The 17,612-nt window shown below is 55.2% G+C and overlaps 1 protein-coding gene and 1 long non-coding RNA gene across 2 annotated transcripts in view; one reads left to right on the top strand and one right to left on the bottom strand.

Annotated features, from left to right (window-relative positions):
- The first annotated feature begins 6,937 nt into the window (after positions 1-6,937).
- BCAR1 (BCAR1 scaffold protein, Cas family member) overlaps positions 6,938-17,612 on the top strand; it is a 40,280-nt gene continuing 29,605 nt past the window's right edge. Inside the window, exon 1 of the mRNA XM_066349418.1 lies at positions 6,938-7,272. Within this exon, the coding sequence (XP_066205515.1) occupies positions 7,261-7,272 (12 nt within the window). The 5' untranslated portion in view covers positions 6,938-7,260. The remainder of the gene's footprint in view (positions 7,273-17,612) is intronic.
- On the bottom strand, positions 8,654-17,090 carry LOC136381102 (uncharacterized). The gene is made up of 3 exons (XR_010747016.1): positions 16,674-17,090; positions 11,930-12,030; positions 8,654-10,564 (listed from the first exon to the last, which is right to left on the bottom strand). It is a non-coding gene; the product is annotated as an uncharacterized lncRNA (long non-coding RNA).

The following is a 17,612-nucleotide window of genomic DNA, read 5'->3' as shown; positions in this document are numbered from 1 at the left end:
GGACAGTCGGTAAAGAAACAGCGGAGCCAAAAGCTGGTGGGCCATAGTCTTTAATCCTAGTTTGCACCCGGCGGGCAAGTAAAAATACACACTGGGCTCCAAAACCCAATCACATTCAGTGCTCACAAAGCTACTGATTTATCCAAGTTTCCTAGAATCAAAGGTTTCTAGCTCACCAGATTCATTCTCCTCAGTTCCCCATCTCCTTCCTTCTCCCAGATACAAACTCTACACAAACTGGCATCTCACTCAGCACTCCGCCATCTTGGCTGCTTTTCCTGGCCTACTCCACGTGGCCTCCTCCTGCTCTCCTTTCTGCTCTCTCCTCTAATGATGACCTTAGGAACCAAGAGCCAAGTCCCGTTCTGCCCCCATTTTATAGTGTAGCTTCACAACCTTTAATCCAATATACAAAATAGGGTAGTCTCTAATACAAAGTCACTTCTCTGAGGCATGATTGGATTGTACCGCCCTACAGCAAAAAGGGTGGGAAAGGCTTAATCCCAAAACCAAGCCCCAGGTTACAACGATCTCCAACACACATTAATATCACCTGGGCGATGGCCTCTTTAACAAAGTGAGCATAATACATTTTATCTGCCCAACAGGAGAGGTAGTCATTCACACTTTAGAATGAATAAAACAGGACATCTGGTTCTGGGTTCTCTCCCACCTATCATTTGGTGCTACTTCAAAGTAGTAGCACTCGACTCTCATGTTGAAAACAAGGGTTGGGGCAGAGAGTTCCCATTTTAATCCACTTCAGAGCCCACAGGGTCCCTTCTGTCACCCCCAACCCTGACCTGCTAGGCTTTGCCAAAACAAACTCAGTTCTTGCTCTCCATAGGGAGTTGCTTAACCATGCCCTGACTCATGCATGTGGCAATAATGTTTAATAAGTAAGGATTCTGTGTCAGGTCCAGTGCCCCAAACTTTTCCTGAGTCATTCAACAGAATCTCTTCAAACAGCCAAAGAGTATTATCCTCCCTGTAAAGCCAGTAGGCAAGGCCACCAACACAGCAGCCCGGCCCATGCAGGTTCGCATTGGATTCGGACAGTCGGTAAAGAAACAGCGGAGCCAAAAACTGATGGGCCATAGTCTTTAATTCTAGCTTGCACCCGGTGGGCAAGTAAAAATACACACTGGGCTCCAAAACCCACTCACATTCAGTGCTCACAAAGCTACTGACTTATCCGAGTTTCCTAGAATCAAAGGTTTCTAGCTCACCAGCCTTATTCTCCTCAATTCCCCATCTCCTTCCTTATCCCAGATACAAACACTACACAAACTGGCATCTCACTCAGCACTCCGCCATCTTGGCTGCTTCTCCTGGCCACATGGCCTCTTTCTGCTCTCTGCTCTGCTCTCTCCTCTAATCATCCCAGGAACCAAGAGGGCAAGCTCCCGTTCTGCCCCCATTTTATAGTGTAGATTCAAAACCTTTAATCCAATATACAAAATAGGGAAGTCTCTAATACAAAGTCACTTCTCTGAGGCATGATTAGATTGTACCGCCCTACATCAAAAAGGGTAGGAAAGGCTTAATCTCAAAACCAAGCCTCAGGCTACAAGGATTCTACCTGCCTTTAGCCCACCCCAACACACATTAATATCACCTGGGTGACGGCCTCTACGTGGGCAGCGCCATTTTTAACAAAGTGAGCATAATATATTTTATCTGCCCAACACTCCCATTTCACAGAGGAGGAAACTGAGCCCCAGGCAGGTTAACTCCTGCACAAGATCATTCAGCTGCAAGCAGCAGAGCAGGATTCCAACCAGGTAACAACTTCAGAGCCCAGAGCTGCTTGGAATTGTCCCAAAGCATTTCATTTGGTTTACTCAGTCAACATTCCAAAATCTAGAGATTTTATAAAACAATCTGGGTTTTTAGGTTCTCTTGAAAAACCTTATTTACCAACTGGAAGGACCCCCAATAGCCAAAGCAGGAGCAATTTGAGCAAGAAAATGAAGTTGTATGGGATTATAACCCAAGGTGTAAAATAAATATCTATGAGTTCACTCTGATATAAATAAATGATTTGATACATAAAGAAATGAAGAAAAGACAAATTTCCATTACAGAATAATTCCAAATAATTTATGTAGATACTGCATCCTCAAGGAGGTAGAGCATAGCTTCTCACTCTTTCCAAAGAGTACAATACACAGAGTTGGGGGTGGGAGGAAGAGTCACTTTACAGTGGAGAAACCTGACGAACACTCTCTCAGCCAGGTGATCAAGGTCAACATCAACAGCAATAAATCTCGTTGATAGTATGTATCGCTGATATGATGTGATGGGAATGGCATTTTACCTCTAAGATCTTCCTCCCACAAAGCCATAATCCCAGTTCAACCATGAGAAAAACATCAGACAAGTCCCAACTGAGGGACAGTCTCTAAAGTCCGTGACCAGTAGTCCTCCAAACTGTCAAGGTCATCAAGTCATCAAAGACAAGATAAGTCTGAGAAATGGTCACATCCCAGAGGAGCCTAAGGAGATGTGATGATTGAATGTACTGTGGGATCCTGGATGGGCTCTTGGAACAGGAAAAGGACAGTAAGGAACCACTAAGGCAATCTGCCCAGAGTGTGGCATTAGTTAATAAGAATGTAGCAATGTTGGTTCTTCAACGGTGTAAAGCCAGCAGCCGTGGCCACTATCACAGCCGCCTGGCCCATGCAGGTTCGCATTGGATTCGGACAGTCGGTAAAGAAACCATGGAGCCAAAAACTGGTGGGCCATAGTCTTTAATCTAGCTTGCACCCGGCGGGCAAGTAAAAATACACACTGGGCTCCAAAACCCAGTCACATTCAGTGCTCACAAAGCTACTGATTTATCCGAGTTTCCTAGAATCAAAGGTTTCTAGCTCACCGGCCTTATTCTCCTCAGTTCCCCATCTCCTTCCTTATCCCAGATACAAACTGTACAAACTGGCATCTCACTCAGCACTCCGCCATCTTGGCTGCTTCTCCTGGCCTCCTCCACGTGGCCTCCTTTAGCTGCTGGCTCTACTCTCTCCGCTCTCTCATGCTAACCTCAGGAACCAAAAGTCAAGTCCCGTTCTGCCCCCATTTTATAGTGTAGCTTCACAACCTTTAATCCAATATACATAATAGGGAAGTCTCTAATACAAAGTCACTTCTCTGAGGCATGATAGGATTGTACCACCTTACACCAAAAAGGGTAGGAAAGGCTTAATCCCAAAACCAAGCCCCAGGCTACAAGGATTCTGCCTGCCTTTAGCCCACCCCAACACACATTAATACCACCTGGGCAACGGCCTCTTTAACAAAGTGAGCATAATACATTTTATCTGCCCAAATGTAAAGCCAGCAGGCACGGCCTTGGCCACTATCAAAGCAGCCTTCCGGCCCATGCAGGTTCGCATTGGATTTGGACAGTCGGTAAAGAAACAGTGGAGCCAAAAACTGGTGGGCCATAACCTTTAATCCTACCTTGCACCCGGCGGGCAAGTAAAAATACACACTGGGCTCCAAAACCCAGTCACACTCAGTGCTCACAAAGCCACTGACTTATCCGAGTTTCCTAGAATCAAAGGTTTCTAGCTCACCAGCCTTCTTCTCCTCAGTTCCCCATCTTCTTCCTTATCCCAGATACAAACTCTACACAAACTGGCATCTCACTCAGCACTCCGCCATCTTGGCTGCTTCTCCTGGCCTCCTCCCGCTGCTGGCTCTACTCTCTCCTCTCTCTCATGCTAACCTCAGGAACCAAGAGCCGAGTCCCATTCTGCCTCCCTTTTATAGTGTAGAAATCCAAACCCTTAATCCAATATACATAATAGGGAAGTCTCTAATACAAAGTCACTTCTCTGAGGCATGATAGGATTGTACCACCTTACACCAAAAAGGGTAGGAAAGGCTTAATCCCAAAACCAAGCCCCAGGCTACAAGGATTCTGCCTGCCTTTAGCCCACCCCAACACACATTAATACCACCTGGGCAACGGCCTCTTTAACAAAGTGAGCATAATACATTTTATCTGCCCAACAAACGGTGACAGATACACAATGCTAATGTAGGATTATATCACAGGGCCTGTAGCTGCTTCTGAAGACCCAATGCATTCTCCTAGGCCTGGGACTCCTCCACCAGGAAGGTCCCTGGTTAACCTGGAGGGTGGGAGGAGAAGAAGCCACCTCCCAGGACATAGCCCACCTAGACACAGCAAGGCCCAGGGAACAGAGACCAGAGAGCTAGGTAGAAAGCTTGTCTTTGCCCAGTTTTATTCCATGGCTGTGTCCAAATTCCCTTCCCTCCCAGTGCCAGGAACACAAATAACCCTCATCTCCCTGGGGCCCTGGTAAGCCCCCAAGGACCCTCTTGGGTGTTGGCACCTGCTCAGGCAGCCCAGCTGTTGCTTCTGGTGTGAACTGCTAGTCGTGAGGCCCCAGAGCCTGAGGTCTGCAGGACTGAGTGAATCCCCCGGATCATTAGACTGCTAGGGATGGGGTGTGGGGTGGCACAGGGGTACAGAGAGAGGAGCACCCCTGCATTCAGAGACACCTGGTATTGTCAGGGGAGGACACTCAGTGCTTTGATGGGGCTCCTCTGCCTGTCCCCAACCCACACCCACGGCCCAGCTCCCTTGCCTTAGAATAAGTGAAGGTCTGGCCAGGGATCCCTCTTCCTGCACTGAAGTAAGAATTAGTGATGCCCTCCCCAAATAAGCAGCTATAAGCAGACATTGGGGGCCAGTTGGAGCCAAGGACTAGATGGTTTCAAGGTCCTGGCCCCACCTGCACCCCTCCTGGCCCCACCTGCACCCGCCCCTCTATTTCTATTTCTCTGTACCTAGGGGTGTGGAAGGGATCTTTCCCTTTCCCGGACACTTAAAAACCGGTCGATGGGAGAGGAGACAGAAAGAGTGGGAGATAAGAGTCTAGCCAAAGTAGTAGAGAAAGAAAGGCAAGGGAGGCTCAGTAAGGGAGGGGCCAGGGTGGCCTCGGAGGCTTCTGAGACAGCGGGTGTGTGTGGCTGGGAGCCCGGGTGCCAGACTGAGCTGCTGTTCCCAGTTCAGGAGCCCCCATGCCAGCTGGATACGGGCGGGTGGGCACGGGTAGGGCTGCCTGCCAGACACACACAGAGTGCCCTTTGAAGAGGAGGCAGCTGTCAACCCAGAGTTCTCTCTGCTCCCTGTAACCCTGCCTGCCCCCTTCAGCTATGCCTTGCCAAGCCAGGTGCTGAGGTGCACAATTGGGAATCCCCACTCAAGGAGTGAAGTGGGGGCAACCCTGCTCGGTTGGAGCAGGAAGGAGCCCTGAATTATGGATCGGAGAATTGGGCCCTGGCCCTTGTGGCAGGCCTCAGTTTCCCCCTTTCTTGCATATCTAGTAACTTCTTGTTGCTGATGGCCACTGATAGGACTCTCCCCAGAATCCCTGGGAGAAAGATGAAGGCAGCTCCCCCTCTTTGGGCAGAAGGCTGAAAGACTTTCTCAACTCCACAGGATGACCTACTAATGGCGGATTTTGAGGTCTGGGAGCTGAGGGCCAGATCTGAGTCTCTGGAAAAGCCTGCCTGTCATTGCCTCCTCAGGCCCTGCATATCTGCCAGACAAAAGAGCCTGTCTTCGGCCCTGGCCGGTTGGCTCAGCGGTAGAGCGTCGACCTGGCGTGCGGGGGACCCGGGTTTGATTCCCGGCCGGGGCACATAGGAGAAGCACCCATTTGCTTCTCCACCCCCACCCTCTCCTTCCTCTCTGTCTCTCTCTTCCCCTCCCGCAGCCGAGGCTCCATTGGAGCAAGGATGTCCCGGGCGCTGGGGATGGCTCTTTGGCCTCTGCCCCAGGCGCTAGAGTGGCTCTGGTTGCGGCAAAGCGACGCCCCGGAGGGGCAGAGCATCGCCCCCTGGTGGGCAGAGCCTCGCCCCTGGTGGGGGTGCCGGGTGGATCCCGGTCGGGCACATGCGGGAGTCTGTCTGACTGTCTCTCCCTGTTTCCAGCTTCAGAGAAATACAAAAAAAAAAAAAAGCCTGTCTTCCCACAGATCTCCTAGGGGACTGAAGCTCTCCACCTGCCCCCAGGTGCCTGCTTGAGTGGAGGCGGCTGCTGGCTCATAGAACCAGCTCTGTCTTTCCTCCCCTGGGTGGGTTGCAGCGCTGAGCTTCCCAGACACTGCCCTGCCCACTGGAACTTTGGCTTTGGGCTCACTCATCCTTCTGGCACAGTAACAACTGTTCACCTGTGAGGTTTTGCCCAGGAAGGGCCAGCAAGGAGCAGGGACAGGCTGTATGTTGTGGGTGGCAGAACAGAGTGGTCAGACCCTTGGTTCTGCCTTCTGGTACCTGAGGAATCAGAGCCTCAGTCTGTTAAATGTGTCATGGGTACAGCTAGGTCTACCTGCCGGGGGGGGGGGGGCATTAAGATGCGCATATATGTGTCCCCTGCCTGTAGGTAGGTATTTGGACACCATGTTAGAGGCGCAATAGCTGAAGAAATTAGGGGTATTTAACCTGGGGAAAGAAAGGTAGGGTCCGCAAATGTCTGTTTTCCAATTTCTGAGGGCTGGCCCAGGTACACTTGGCTATGGGTTACTCTTGAGTGGTGGTTACCAGGAGGCAGGATTCTCCCTAGAAGCCAGTCCAACTCCAATATCAGGGTACTCGACAATGAGCCAGGCTGTTTCCGGAGTGTGCGGAGCTCCCGATCCCTGGGGGAGAGGCAGTGGGGGAGTGCTTAGCAGGCAGAATAGCCCTGGGCGGCATGTGGGGGTTATCTGGGGTCTCTGGGCTTTCAGCTGGGGCAGTGGGAAGGATTTCAAGGAGCTCTGCTCCGCTGACGTGCAATCGCCTTCAGACACAAGGACTGGGAGCACGGCCAGACCACAGGGCAGGCACCCAGCACCCTGGGCTGGGCTACGTGGGGGGTGAGGGTTCTGATCTCCGGAACTGGTGGGCAAGCAGAAGATGGTGCACCCTTGAGGGGTGGTTAAGGGAAGGAGACTGAGCCTCGGAGCATAGTTGGGCCGACAGAAAAATGCCGGGTCCGGGGTCTTCGCCTTTAACGCGGCCCCGGCAGGGGAGACAGGAGGGGGAGGGGTGGCGCGGGAGGCGCATGCGCGGCATGGGCTGGAGCTGCCGGACCGTCCGGCTGCCGGGAGCGCGCAGGATCCCGCGGGGACCCCCGAGAGCGCCAGGACCCTGCGCCGGGTGCTCTGAGCCGCGCCGCGGACAGGAGCCCGCAGCCGGCCGGCGCCGCTGTCCTCCCGGGCCCCGGGAGCGGCGGCCAAGATGTCCGTGCCGGTGAGTACAGACCGCCAGCCTGGACCCTGGGTCGGCCGCCCCCGGCCAGGCCTGCGACCTCGCGCTGCCCGCCGCAGGCCTAATGCCGCGGCGGCTCCCAGCTGGGGGCTGCCCCTCTCTTGGGCCTTCTCGGGCTGGAGTATGAAGGCAGCTTGGGGGCGTCTCCCTCAAGCCGGCCTCTCTGCCCCTGCCTTTCTTTCCGTCTTCTCCCTGGAGAGCCGGGTCGGTGGGTCCGCGCTGTCCCCTTGGGGGAACCCCAGGACGGCTGGGTTAGCAGGGTCTTTGTTGGCCCCCGGGAACCCCCTGAGACAGCTGGGCCAGGCAAGATCCGTGCTGTCCCCTAGGACCCCCTCCCCCACTAGGATGGCCAGGCCCGTGGGGAGAGGTCTGTGCTGCTCTCCCCGGGAGCCTCACTCCAGGACGCTGGGCCGAGTAGGGAGTAAGGGAGCCTGTGATGTCTCCCTGGGATAGCTGCCCTGTTGTGCTTTAGGAACCTCATCGGAATAGCCTGGCCTGGCGCTGGGTCTGTACCTCGCCGGAGACACCTATGGGGCAGGACAGCTTGGTTCTGTGGCATTTTTTTTTTTTGCCAGTCCCCCAGAACGGCTGATGCACTCACTTTTTCGGGAAGTTTTTCTCTGCCGCTGAGCCCCTAAGGGTGCAGGGCTAGTTCCCTTTCTTCCTTCCAGCTTTGGGGGCTTATCTTCTCTCCTGACATCCCCTCTTGGGCAGCCCCCAGGCCATGGACTCCACACTTAGGCCGGCAGTATCCGAAGGCATTGGGCCCCACCTCCTGAAGGTGGCAAGTGATCCTAGCTGCCCCCAGTCAGCAGGCCCCAGGTGCAGGCCCCGACCTGCTTTACAGGTGGACAGACTGAGGTGGGGGCCAACACCCAGAGTCCTTCACAGAAGGGGTACTTCCTGCAGGCTGGAAAGCTGTGGCCTCCAGCCATTGTTTCTCTGATGAATTAGGGCTTTTCCCTCTGACAGGATGGGGCAATGAGCCAGAACGCCAGTTCACCTGGCCGTGTTTCTGGGACTGCTCTTCACCTGGGGGACCCCATCTTTACACTGAAGCAGACATTTGGGGTTTCTTGGCAGGGCAAGTGGTCTCTTAATTAACCACCATAGAGATTACTGGAGCAGAGATGCTGTGTAAGTGCAAAGCATTGTTATTATGGAATTAAAGATCGCAACTCCTGCCCGCCTCCAGAAGTGGTAATGTAGAGTTACAGATGAAAAAATTAGAGCTTCTAGACAGTGCTGATGTGAACACCCCCCCCCCCCCCCCCCCCCCCCACCATTATTCTGGCTGGTTCAGAGCATAACTGCCTCATCTTTAGAAAGAGAGAAGACAGAAAATGCCTGCCAAGCCCTTCTTCTCTGCTCTGCTTTCCTGCAAAGCTCTGGATCTTTTCTGGGGCCCTGCGCTGCCCCGTGGGCACTGGCCAAAAGGCTGAGGTGGATCAGCTGTGCCTCTTGAGGGCCTGGGTCTCTGGAGCAGTAGTGAACGGGAAATATGACTCAGGCCACATCAGAGCTTAGATGGGCCTCAATTTGGGAGGTCTGATTTTGTTTGGTTAGGTTGTCCACAGTCTGGACACAGAGAGTGCCTTACAGGACTTTGGGCAGCCTTTCTGGGCTGTGCACCTCAGTGGCCCCATCTGTAACAAGAGAGGGATGGCAAGAGGGCCAGGGTCTGGGTGTGACTTGGACAGACAGGCACTGTTGTGGACACCTGCTGTGGAGACCTGCAGCCAAGGTCTGCTTGGTTTGTCCACACCATTGCCAGCTCCAAATCACTTCCCACCCTCCTGCCTGCAACCACAGCCCTCAGGCATTCTGTAGGGGTTGGCAGGGGTCTCACCATCTGTCTGCTATGTGGCTGGGCTGTCAGATCACCCTGGCTTTCTCCTGGGGTCTTGGGCAGTGTATTAGCTGGTGGGGCTGGGAGGAGAAGTTCGCTTTTGGAGCAGCCGTGAAATGTTCAGAAAATTGCTTTCATGTGCTGGTAAGTGGTGAGGCCCTTTGAAGGTTTCCAGGCCAAGCTGCCTGCTTGAGCCCTGCTCTTGGAACCCAGAATGGTGACTTCCCATGTGGAACTCATGGACACGTTTGGGTTTTAAGCACACCCGTTCATTTGGGCAGTCTTTTCCTGGATGGGGCTGACGCAGGCACTTTGGCCCATAGAAATTACAGGATGCTTCAGAATGGAATAGGAGGTGATGGTGGGGAGAGAAGAGGTTGGGATAGTCCAGGCTGAGCCAGGAGTGACTTCCTGAGTGTTAGAGCAGGACTCTCCAGGGATCAGCTGGTCTCACTCTGTCATTTGACCCACACAGGGTCTGGATCCCAGAAAGGGAGAGGCGTCCAAGGTCCCCCTGACTCCCTGTGCAGTGCTCCTTTCTGTGCCCTGAGCTGAGGGCAGTGCTCATACAGCACTTGGAGACTCTCTTCCTGGCTAGTCTGAGATATTTGCCTTCCTCTAGGGCATGGCCATCTGGTGTCCCAGGCCTGTCTTTTGCCTCTGGGTAGGCAGCAAGCATTTCAAAGGAAAACAGTTGTGCCACCCACCCTAGACCCCTGGCAGGCCCTGGCATGGTCGGTGTTTAGGAGTGACAAGTGCTGGCTGCCCCCCGGCACTGTGAGAGGCCAGCTTCCAGCTTGTAGAGAAGTTCCCTGCTGTCTGTTCCTGCTTACTTCCTGCCTGTGAAATGGGCTCAGCCATTCCAGCCCTTCCTCTGCTCCTTTATTGAGGGATGGGCCCTTCCTTTCCAGGAGTGCCGGTGCTGATATGTGTGGAGTATCATGTGTGCCAGGTGCTGGGCTCAGAGAGGACCTGTGTCTTGCCAGGGTTGCATGGCCACTGAGAGACAGAGCCAGGGTGGGAACAAAGTTTGGCAGGATCCAAAGCCAGAACGTGAGCGTCATCCTGCATGGCCTCTCTAATTGTGGGGGTTGTGGCTTGTTGAGCTGTCCACAGAGGCCAAGTCTGCTGAGAGACCGACCCTCCGCTTGTGGCTTTCCAAGCATGAGTTGGTGTAACCCCTTCGGCACTCCTGGGAGACGAGGCAGCTTGCTCAGGGCTGTGCAGCAGGGTGGGTCTAGTCCTGTGTGGACTGAGCAAGGGTCGATGGAGATGAATAGACCAAGTGAGGCACCTGGTTTGAACCTCCGCCAGTGATCCCAGGACCCCTTGTGCCTGGCTGTGTGCCAGCCAGGGCTGTGACGGAAGAGCTGGCCAGCGTGAGGAGGCACTGGCCCAGGCAGCCAGGCCGTGGGCAGTTGGAACCTGGTAGGACAGAAGAGGACAGTGGGAAGAGGCCGTGTCCAGGTCTAAAGTCCTCAGTTCAGTCTCCAGAGCGCAAGGCCTGCCCCTCCTGCCACCTCCCCTCCTCCCACCGGCCTTGGCTCTGCCTGGCCCTCCCTCTGCAGGAAGTGATCATCCCAGCTGCTGCCTTGCCCCGCCAGGTCACTTCTGCTCACTCTCAAGTGCTCAGGCAGAGGGCATCACCCCAAGAAGTCCTGTAGGACCCCCATCTGTGACTGTGCGTTGATTGTTGGGGTTATTTGGTTGCTCCCAGGCTCCCTCATCAGACCGCAGGCTTCCTCAGGGTAGGACCCAGGCCTGCTTGGCTCCTCTCTCTGCCTCATTGCCCCAGCTTGCCTTGACTCCTTGCCAAGGATGTGGCCCTGGGAGCACAGAGGAGCCCCCGCAGACAGGTGGCCGTGTCCTTGTGCAGAGAGCCTGATGATTCAGCTGCTGTTCTGGAAGTCTTGTTGGGGGGCCGAGTGGGGTCCCCAGAGAGGCTGCTTCTGGGCGCGGAGGACGTTTGGGGGCTTGAGGGAAGTGGCTCTGGAATAAATGGTGCTGATCTCTACCTTGAGTGAGTTTCTGAGCCTGTTTGCTCATCTGTATTATGGGGATGTGACCAGCACTGAGCTCTTGGGGTTTTGTGAGAACTTGGCAAGGGTGTTGCAGAAAGCTCTCAGTAGGAGGCTAATCAGTCATAGCAGCTCCTGTTGTTGAGGTTATCGTCTTGATCCTGCCCCCAATGGCTGTGCGGTGGCTAAGACCCGCTCTTGGCCCCAGCACAACAATTCTCTGTGGCCTGGCCAGTCTGCCTCCAGTGCCCCTTTCTTTATGGTCAGTGTGATTCCCACCAAAGCCTTAGTGGTCAGATGACTGTGGCCCCCTCCCTGCCCTGGCCTGCCTGCAGGACTCCTGCCTCTTGAACCTTGGATAAGTCTTGGGTGGGCGGTCCTTGATCTCAGCCCACTGACAGTGACCTCCAGGGGGCCGTACACTGGCCCACCCTGTCCTAGGCCAGGTGAATGCCCTGCCCTGAGTGCTCCAGGAGTGGGTGCAGTTTTAGGGGGTAGAAGCCACTGGGGCGGTGCAGGCCTGTCCTCTGGTATTGTGTGCAGTAGCCTGGTCAGCAAGGGGTGGGCAGGGCCCTTGGCAAGGAGAGCACCCCTGCGGTGGGCCCCAGTACCTTAAGAGAGGGGCTCAAGCCTGCAGTTGAGGCAGGTGGGCTGCAAGACTGTGCCTGGCATCTCCCGACCTGCACCTCCCACAGCTAGGCGTGAGTTTGGGCTCCCTGTGGTCCACTGCCCCGCTCGTGTCCCCTTCGCTCTCTGGTTTCCCCAGCCTGACCTGGCTCCGTCGGAGCTGCTTGCTTTGACTGCATCCTCATCAAACGCGTGGTCTCTTCGGCTTACTCTTCGTCACTGCTTGCTGGGCCAGTGTCTCCTTCTCTTCAAGAAAAGGAAAAAGAGCAGGGGACATGTTGGAAACCTCAGAAGAGGTGGCCATGGCTGCCGGCTCTGGCAGGAGAGATGGTCACAAGTTTTGGCTCTAAAGTTAATCCCTTCTCTAAGGAGGATTAGAGGCTGAGAGGGCTTTGCAGTCATTTTATATTATTTAAACCCCTCCAAGTTCCAAGAAGGATTTGAAGCAGATTATAGTGAAAGAAACAAATAGTCTAGGATCATCAAAAGATCCAGAACTATGTAGTGCATAGGGAAGGTAGTCATACAAATTTAACTTGAAGCTCCCTGGCAGCCTGGGCAAAAAGAGTAGCAGAGTGGGGTTTAGGATTGCAATACCTATTTTTGGTATTGCTAATGCCATGTGTATTTTCCTCTGCGACTTGTTTATTTTTACCAGTTGAGACTTTTACCAAAGTAGATTTTCCATGTAGTGAAATGGATAGTATGTTAGGTATACAGTTGGATGAGTTTTGACTAATGTAGACCCCATGTAGCCATCAATCAAATCAAGATAATACATGTCTCTATCATCATCGGAATCAAACCCACAGCCTTGGCATATCAGGATGATACTCTAACCAACTGAGTTATCTGACCAGGGCTTATCCATTCTCCTGCTGATGGATATCTGTCTCTAGATTTTATATGCTGTGTAATTTTAAGTCCTGGAACACTTGTGTTGTCAGTATTTTATAAAACCTGAAATCCAATTATGTATGCCTTAGGCATGCCCGGGAAGTTGGTCTGTGCCACTATATCCTGGGTCCCCAGTATATGCTTGTTCAGAAGCTGGTGTGAAAACATTCTCTTCACAGCCCTCCCCAGTATTTAGGGTTTAAACTGCTCTTCCCAGGTTGCCTGTGGGGGGAAGCATCTTAGGTTTCTGTGTTGCTTGTGTTTCTCCTGGCTTGTCTCCACTCCAGAGGTCTTGGTGGGGAGAGGCCTCTAGGAGAGGAGGAGGAGGAGAGGATGAAGGCTGTATCCTGGTGGGGAGAGGCCTCTAGGAGAGGAGGAGGAGGAGAGGGTGAAGGCTGTATCCTGGTGGGGAGAGGCCTCTAGGAGAGGAGGAGGAGAGGATGAAGGCTGTATCCTGGTGGGGAGAGGCCTCTAGGAGAGGAGGAGGAGAGGATGAAGGCTGTATCCTGGTGGGGAGAGGCCTCTAGGAGAGGAGGAGGAGGAGAGGGTGAAGGCTGTATCCTGGTGGGGAGAGGCCTCTAGGAGAGGAGGAGGAGGAGGAGAGGGTGAAGGCTGTATCCTGGTGGGGAGAGGCCTCTAGGAGAGGAGGAGGAGGAGAGGATGAAGGCTGTATCCTGGTGGGGAGAGGCCTCTAGGAGAGGAGGAGGAGGAGAGGGTGAAGGCTGTATCCTGGTGGGGAGAGGCCTCTAGGAGAGGAGGAGGAGGAGAGGGTGAAGGCTGTATCCTGGTGGGGAGAGGCCTCTAGGAGAGGAGGAGGAGGAGAGGGTGAAGGCTGTATCCTGGTGGGGAGAGGTCTCTAGGAGAGGAGGAGGAGGAGAGGGTGAAGGCTGTATCCTGGTGGGGAGAGGCCTCTAGGAGAGGAGGAGGAGGAGAGGGTGAAGGCTGTATCCTGGTGGGGAGAGGCCTCTAGGAGAGGAGGAGGAGGAGGAGAGGATGAAGGCTGTATCCTGGTGGGGAGAGGCCTCTAGGAGAGGAGGAGGAGGAGAGGGTGAAGGCTGTATCCTGGTGGGGAGAGGTCTCTAGGAGAGGAGGAGGAGGAGAGGATGAAGGCTGTATCCTGGTGGGGAGAGGCCTCTAGGAGAGGAGGAGGAGGAGAGGGTGAAGGCTGTATCCTGGTGGGGAGAGGTTTCTAGGAGAGGAGGAGGAGGAGAGGATGAAGGCTGTATCCTGGTGGGGAGAGGTTTCTAGGAGAGGAGGAGGAGGAGAGGATGAAGGCTGTATCCTGGTGGGGAGAGGCCTCTAGGAGAGGAGGAGGAGGAGAGGATGAAGGCTGTATCCTGGTGGGGAGAGGCCTCTAGGAGAGGAGGAGGAGGAGAGGGTGAAGGCTGTATCCTGGTGAGGAGAGGCCTCTAGGAGAGGAGGAGGAGGAGAGGATGAAGGCTGTATCCTGGTGGGGAGAGGCCTCTAGGAGAGGAGGAGGAGGAGAGGGTGAAGGCTGTATCCTGGTGAGGAGAGGCCTCTAGGAGAGGAGGAGGAGGAGAGGATGAAGGCTGTATCCTGGTGAGGAGAGGCCTCTAGGAGAGGAGGAGGAGGAGAGGATGAAGGCTGTATCCTGGTGAGGAGAGGCCTCTAGGAGAGGAGGAGGAGGAGAGGATGAAGGCTGTATCCTGGTGGGGAGAGGCCTCTAGGAGAGGAGGAGGAGGAGAGGATGAAGGCTGTATCCTGGTGAGGAGAGGCCTCTAGGAGAGGAGGAGGAGGAGAGGATGAAGGCTGTATCCTGGTGAGGAGAGGCCTCTAGGAGAGGAGGAGGAGGAGAGGATGAAGGCTGTATCCTGGTGAGGAGAGGCCTCTAGGAGAGGAGGAGGAGGAGGAGAGGGTGAAGGCTGTATCCTGGTGGGGAGAGGCCTCTAGGAGAGGAGGAGGAGGAGAGGGTGAAGGCTGTATCCTGGTGGGGAGAGGCCTCTAGGAGAGGAGGAGGAGGAGAGGATGAAGGCTGTATCCTGGTGGGGAGAGGCCTCTAGGAGAGGAGGAGGAGGAGGAGAGGGTGAAGGCTGTATCCTGGTGGGGAGAGGTTTCTAGGAGAGGAGGAGGAGGAGAGGATGAAGGCTGTATCCTGGTGGGGAGAGGCCTCTAGGAGAGGAGGAGGAGGAGAGGGTGAAGGCTGTATCCTGGTGGGGAGAGGCCTCTAGGAGAGGAGGAGGAGGAGGAGAGGGTGAAGGCTGTATCCTGGTGGGGAGAGGTTTCTAGGAGAGGAGGAGGAGGAGAGGATGAAGGCTGTATCCTGGTGGGGAGAGGTTTCTAGGAGAGGAGGAGGAGGAGAGGATGAAGGCTGTATCCTGGTGGGGAGAGGCCTCTAGGAGAGGAGGAGGAGGAGAGGATGAAGGCTGTATCCTGGTGGGGAGAGGTTTCTAGGAGAGGAGGAGGAGGAGAGGATGAAGGCTGTATCCTGGTGGGGAGAGGTTTCTAGGAGAGGAGGAGGAGGAGAGGATGAAGGCTGTATCCTGGTGGGGAGAGGTCTCTAGGAGAGGAGGAGGAGGAGAGGGTGAAGGCTGTATCCTGGTGGGGAGAGGCCTCTAGGAGAGGAGGAGGAGGAGAGGATGAAGGCTGTATCCTGGTGGGGAGAGGCCTCTAGGAGAGGAGGAGGAGGAGAGGGTGAAGGCTGTATCCTGGTGAGGAGAGGTTTCTAGGAGAGGAGGAGGAGGAGGAGAGGATGAAAGCTGTCTTGGGAGCTGACTGTCCCCTTCCACCCTCCCCAGACTCCTGGGCTCCCTCCTCTTTGTCCCTGGCTGCCTACCAGGATACCCTACCAGGTAGACATTGCTGGCTGCTCCTGCTTCAACCCTGGGAGGCCCCCACCCAGTGGAGACCCCGCCACTCAAGAAGCCCAGGTGGGGGAGGGGATTGCTTGGGAGCCACTCCCTGCGTCTCTAACACCTCCAGCTCTGCTCTTCACACTAAGAGAGATGGCACACTTGTACTATTTTTACAGTTCTTCACTGTTACTCTTTCGGCATAAGCCTTAGCAAAAGATTCACACGTCTGCTCAAATGCTGCCTCTTAGGAGAGCCCCCCGTGCACCTCGTATAAAATAGCCCTCGCTGCCATCCCTCTGCTCTGCTCTGCTCTCCTTCGGATCCCTGACCACCACAGACGTCCTTGTGTTTATTTTTTTGTTTCCCCCACACACACACACACCCTGGAGTGTTAGTTATCAGGCACCTGGATATGTTTCCAGGGATCAGTAGCCCAGTGCTGAGTAGGTGCCGAAGGAATGACCAGCACACTGTAATCATGAGGTACAGCCCACAAACAACACTCCCTCCCCACCGTGCACCCACAGGGAACGCAGGAACCCTGTCGTGGCCGCTGGATCTGGGGGCAACAGGGCTCCACGGAAAGATCTTTTTTTTTTAATTTTAATGGGGTGACATTGATTAATCAGGGTACATATGTTCAGAGAAAACATCTCCAGGTTATTTTGACATTTGATTATGTTGCCTACCCATCACCCAAAGTCAAATTGTCTTCCGTCACCTTCTATCTGGTTTTCTTTGTGCCCCTCCCCACCCTCCCTCTCATCCTCCTCCTCTACAGAAAGATCTTACCCTAGAGCAGGGGTCTCAAACTCGCGGCCCGCCCACCAATTTTGTGCGGCCCGCAGACTGGCCCGCAGACTAATCCACGAAGTTTGATTAGTCTGCGGGCCGCACAAAATTGGTGGGCGGGCCGCGAGTTTGAGACCCCTGCCCTAGAGCCTCACTTGAGGTTTTGTCCCTCTTGTGGTTTGGGAGCTGGGGGAAGCTCAGGGCGCCTGAGCAGGGGCTGGGCGAGCAGGAGGGCTGAGTGGGAAGCACCCGGCCCCGGTGCCCGGTGGGTGGCCTGTGTGTGATGGGGAGGCGCAGGGAGGCGCTGCCCTGCACTGTGCAGCCTGCACGTGCCTTCCGTCTGGTGGCCTGGTGATGGGCAGGCCTGCTGCTGGTGGTTACACTTACCAAGTGCTCACGCTGCGGCTCTGGAAGCTGCAGGGATGGGCTGAGGGTCCCACACCTGCTAGAATCTTTCATGTTCTCTCCGGGGGCAAATAGAGCCTTGCTCTGTGGGTTGGAGCAGGCTCAGGAGGGGTGCTCCACAGGGCATCCTGAGGAGGGAGAAAAAGCAGCGCCTTTTCAGGGGCTGCCTCAGGTCTGCGTCCACCCCTCTGTGCTCTCACCTGCTGCTCAGCGCCTGCGGAGTCCCCTCCTGGGCAGCGCTGGCTCCCTGGCCCGCCGGTCCCAGCTGAGTAGCTGGGCAGCACTGTTCTGCCCCTCTGTACATCCCTGTGGGTCTCTCTGTGAGTCTCTGGGTCTTCATGGGTGTGGGCACCTGTGCCCTATGGAAGCAGATGGGGGGAGGGGAGACCAGCAGATGGCTTGTGATGTCACCCCCTCTGACTGCCCTGAGGTGCTAGGGCTGGTTGCTATGGGGAGAGGCAGGAGCAGATGGTGGGCTGGGCCGGCTTCTTGACCACACCCTTGTTCCTGCTGCCTAGGCCATCAGCCCTAGCTGGGCGGCCACTAGCAGCTAAGCTTCCTCTCTGGAGACAGGGACTGCCCCATGCTCCTCCTTCTCCCACCCTCCTCCGCCGGCCAGGACCAGGACCGAGCCCCTCTCTTTCCTGCCCTCATTTCTTCTGCCAGCCTGATTCTCCCTCCAGGCCGTGTGTGTGCAGGGTGCCGGGGGACGATGCCAGCGGGGGCAAGGGCATCTAGGCCCCAAACTTCTCATCATACACTGGGACCCCCTCCCGAGCTGGCAGCACCCAGGGAGGCCCCGCTGGAGAGTGGGAGAGGGGCTGCAGACTAGGGGGAATGAGGGTGCCTGCTTCAGTACCGGGGGCGGGGGGCAAAGAGCCCCTGGGGGTATGCCAGGGCCCGGCCTGCCCCTCCCTCCAG

The sequence above is a fragment of the Saccopteryx leptura genome, chromosome 9 (genome assembly GCF_036850995.1).
Source record: "Saccopteryx leptura isolate mSacLep1 chromosome 9, mSacLep1_pri_phased_curated, whole genome shotgun sequence".
NCBI lineage: Eukaryota > Metazoa > Chordata > Mammalia > Chiroptera > Emballonuridae > Saccopteryx > Saccopteryx leptura.
Note: the sequence above shows the minus strand (reverse complement) of the source record. Positions and strands in the feature narration are given on the sequence as shown.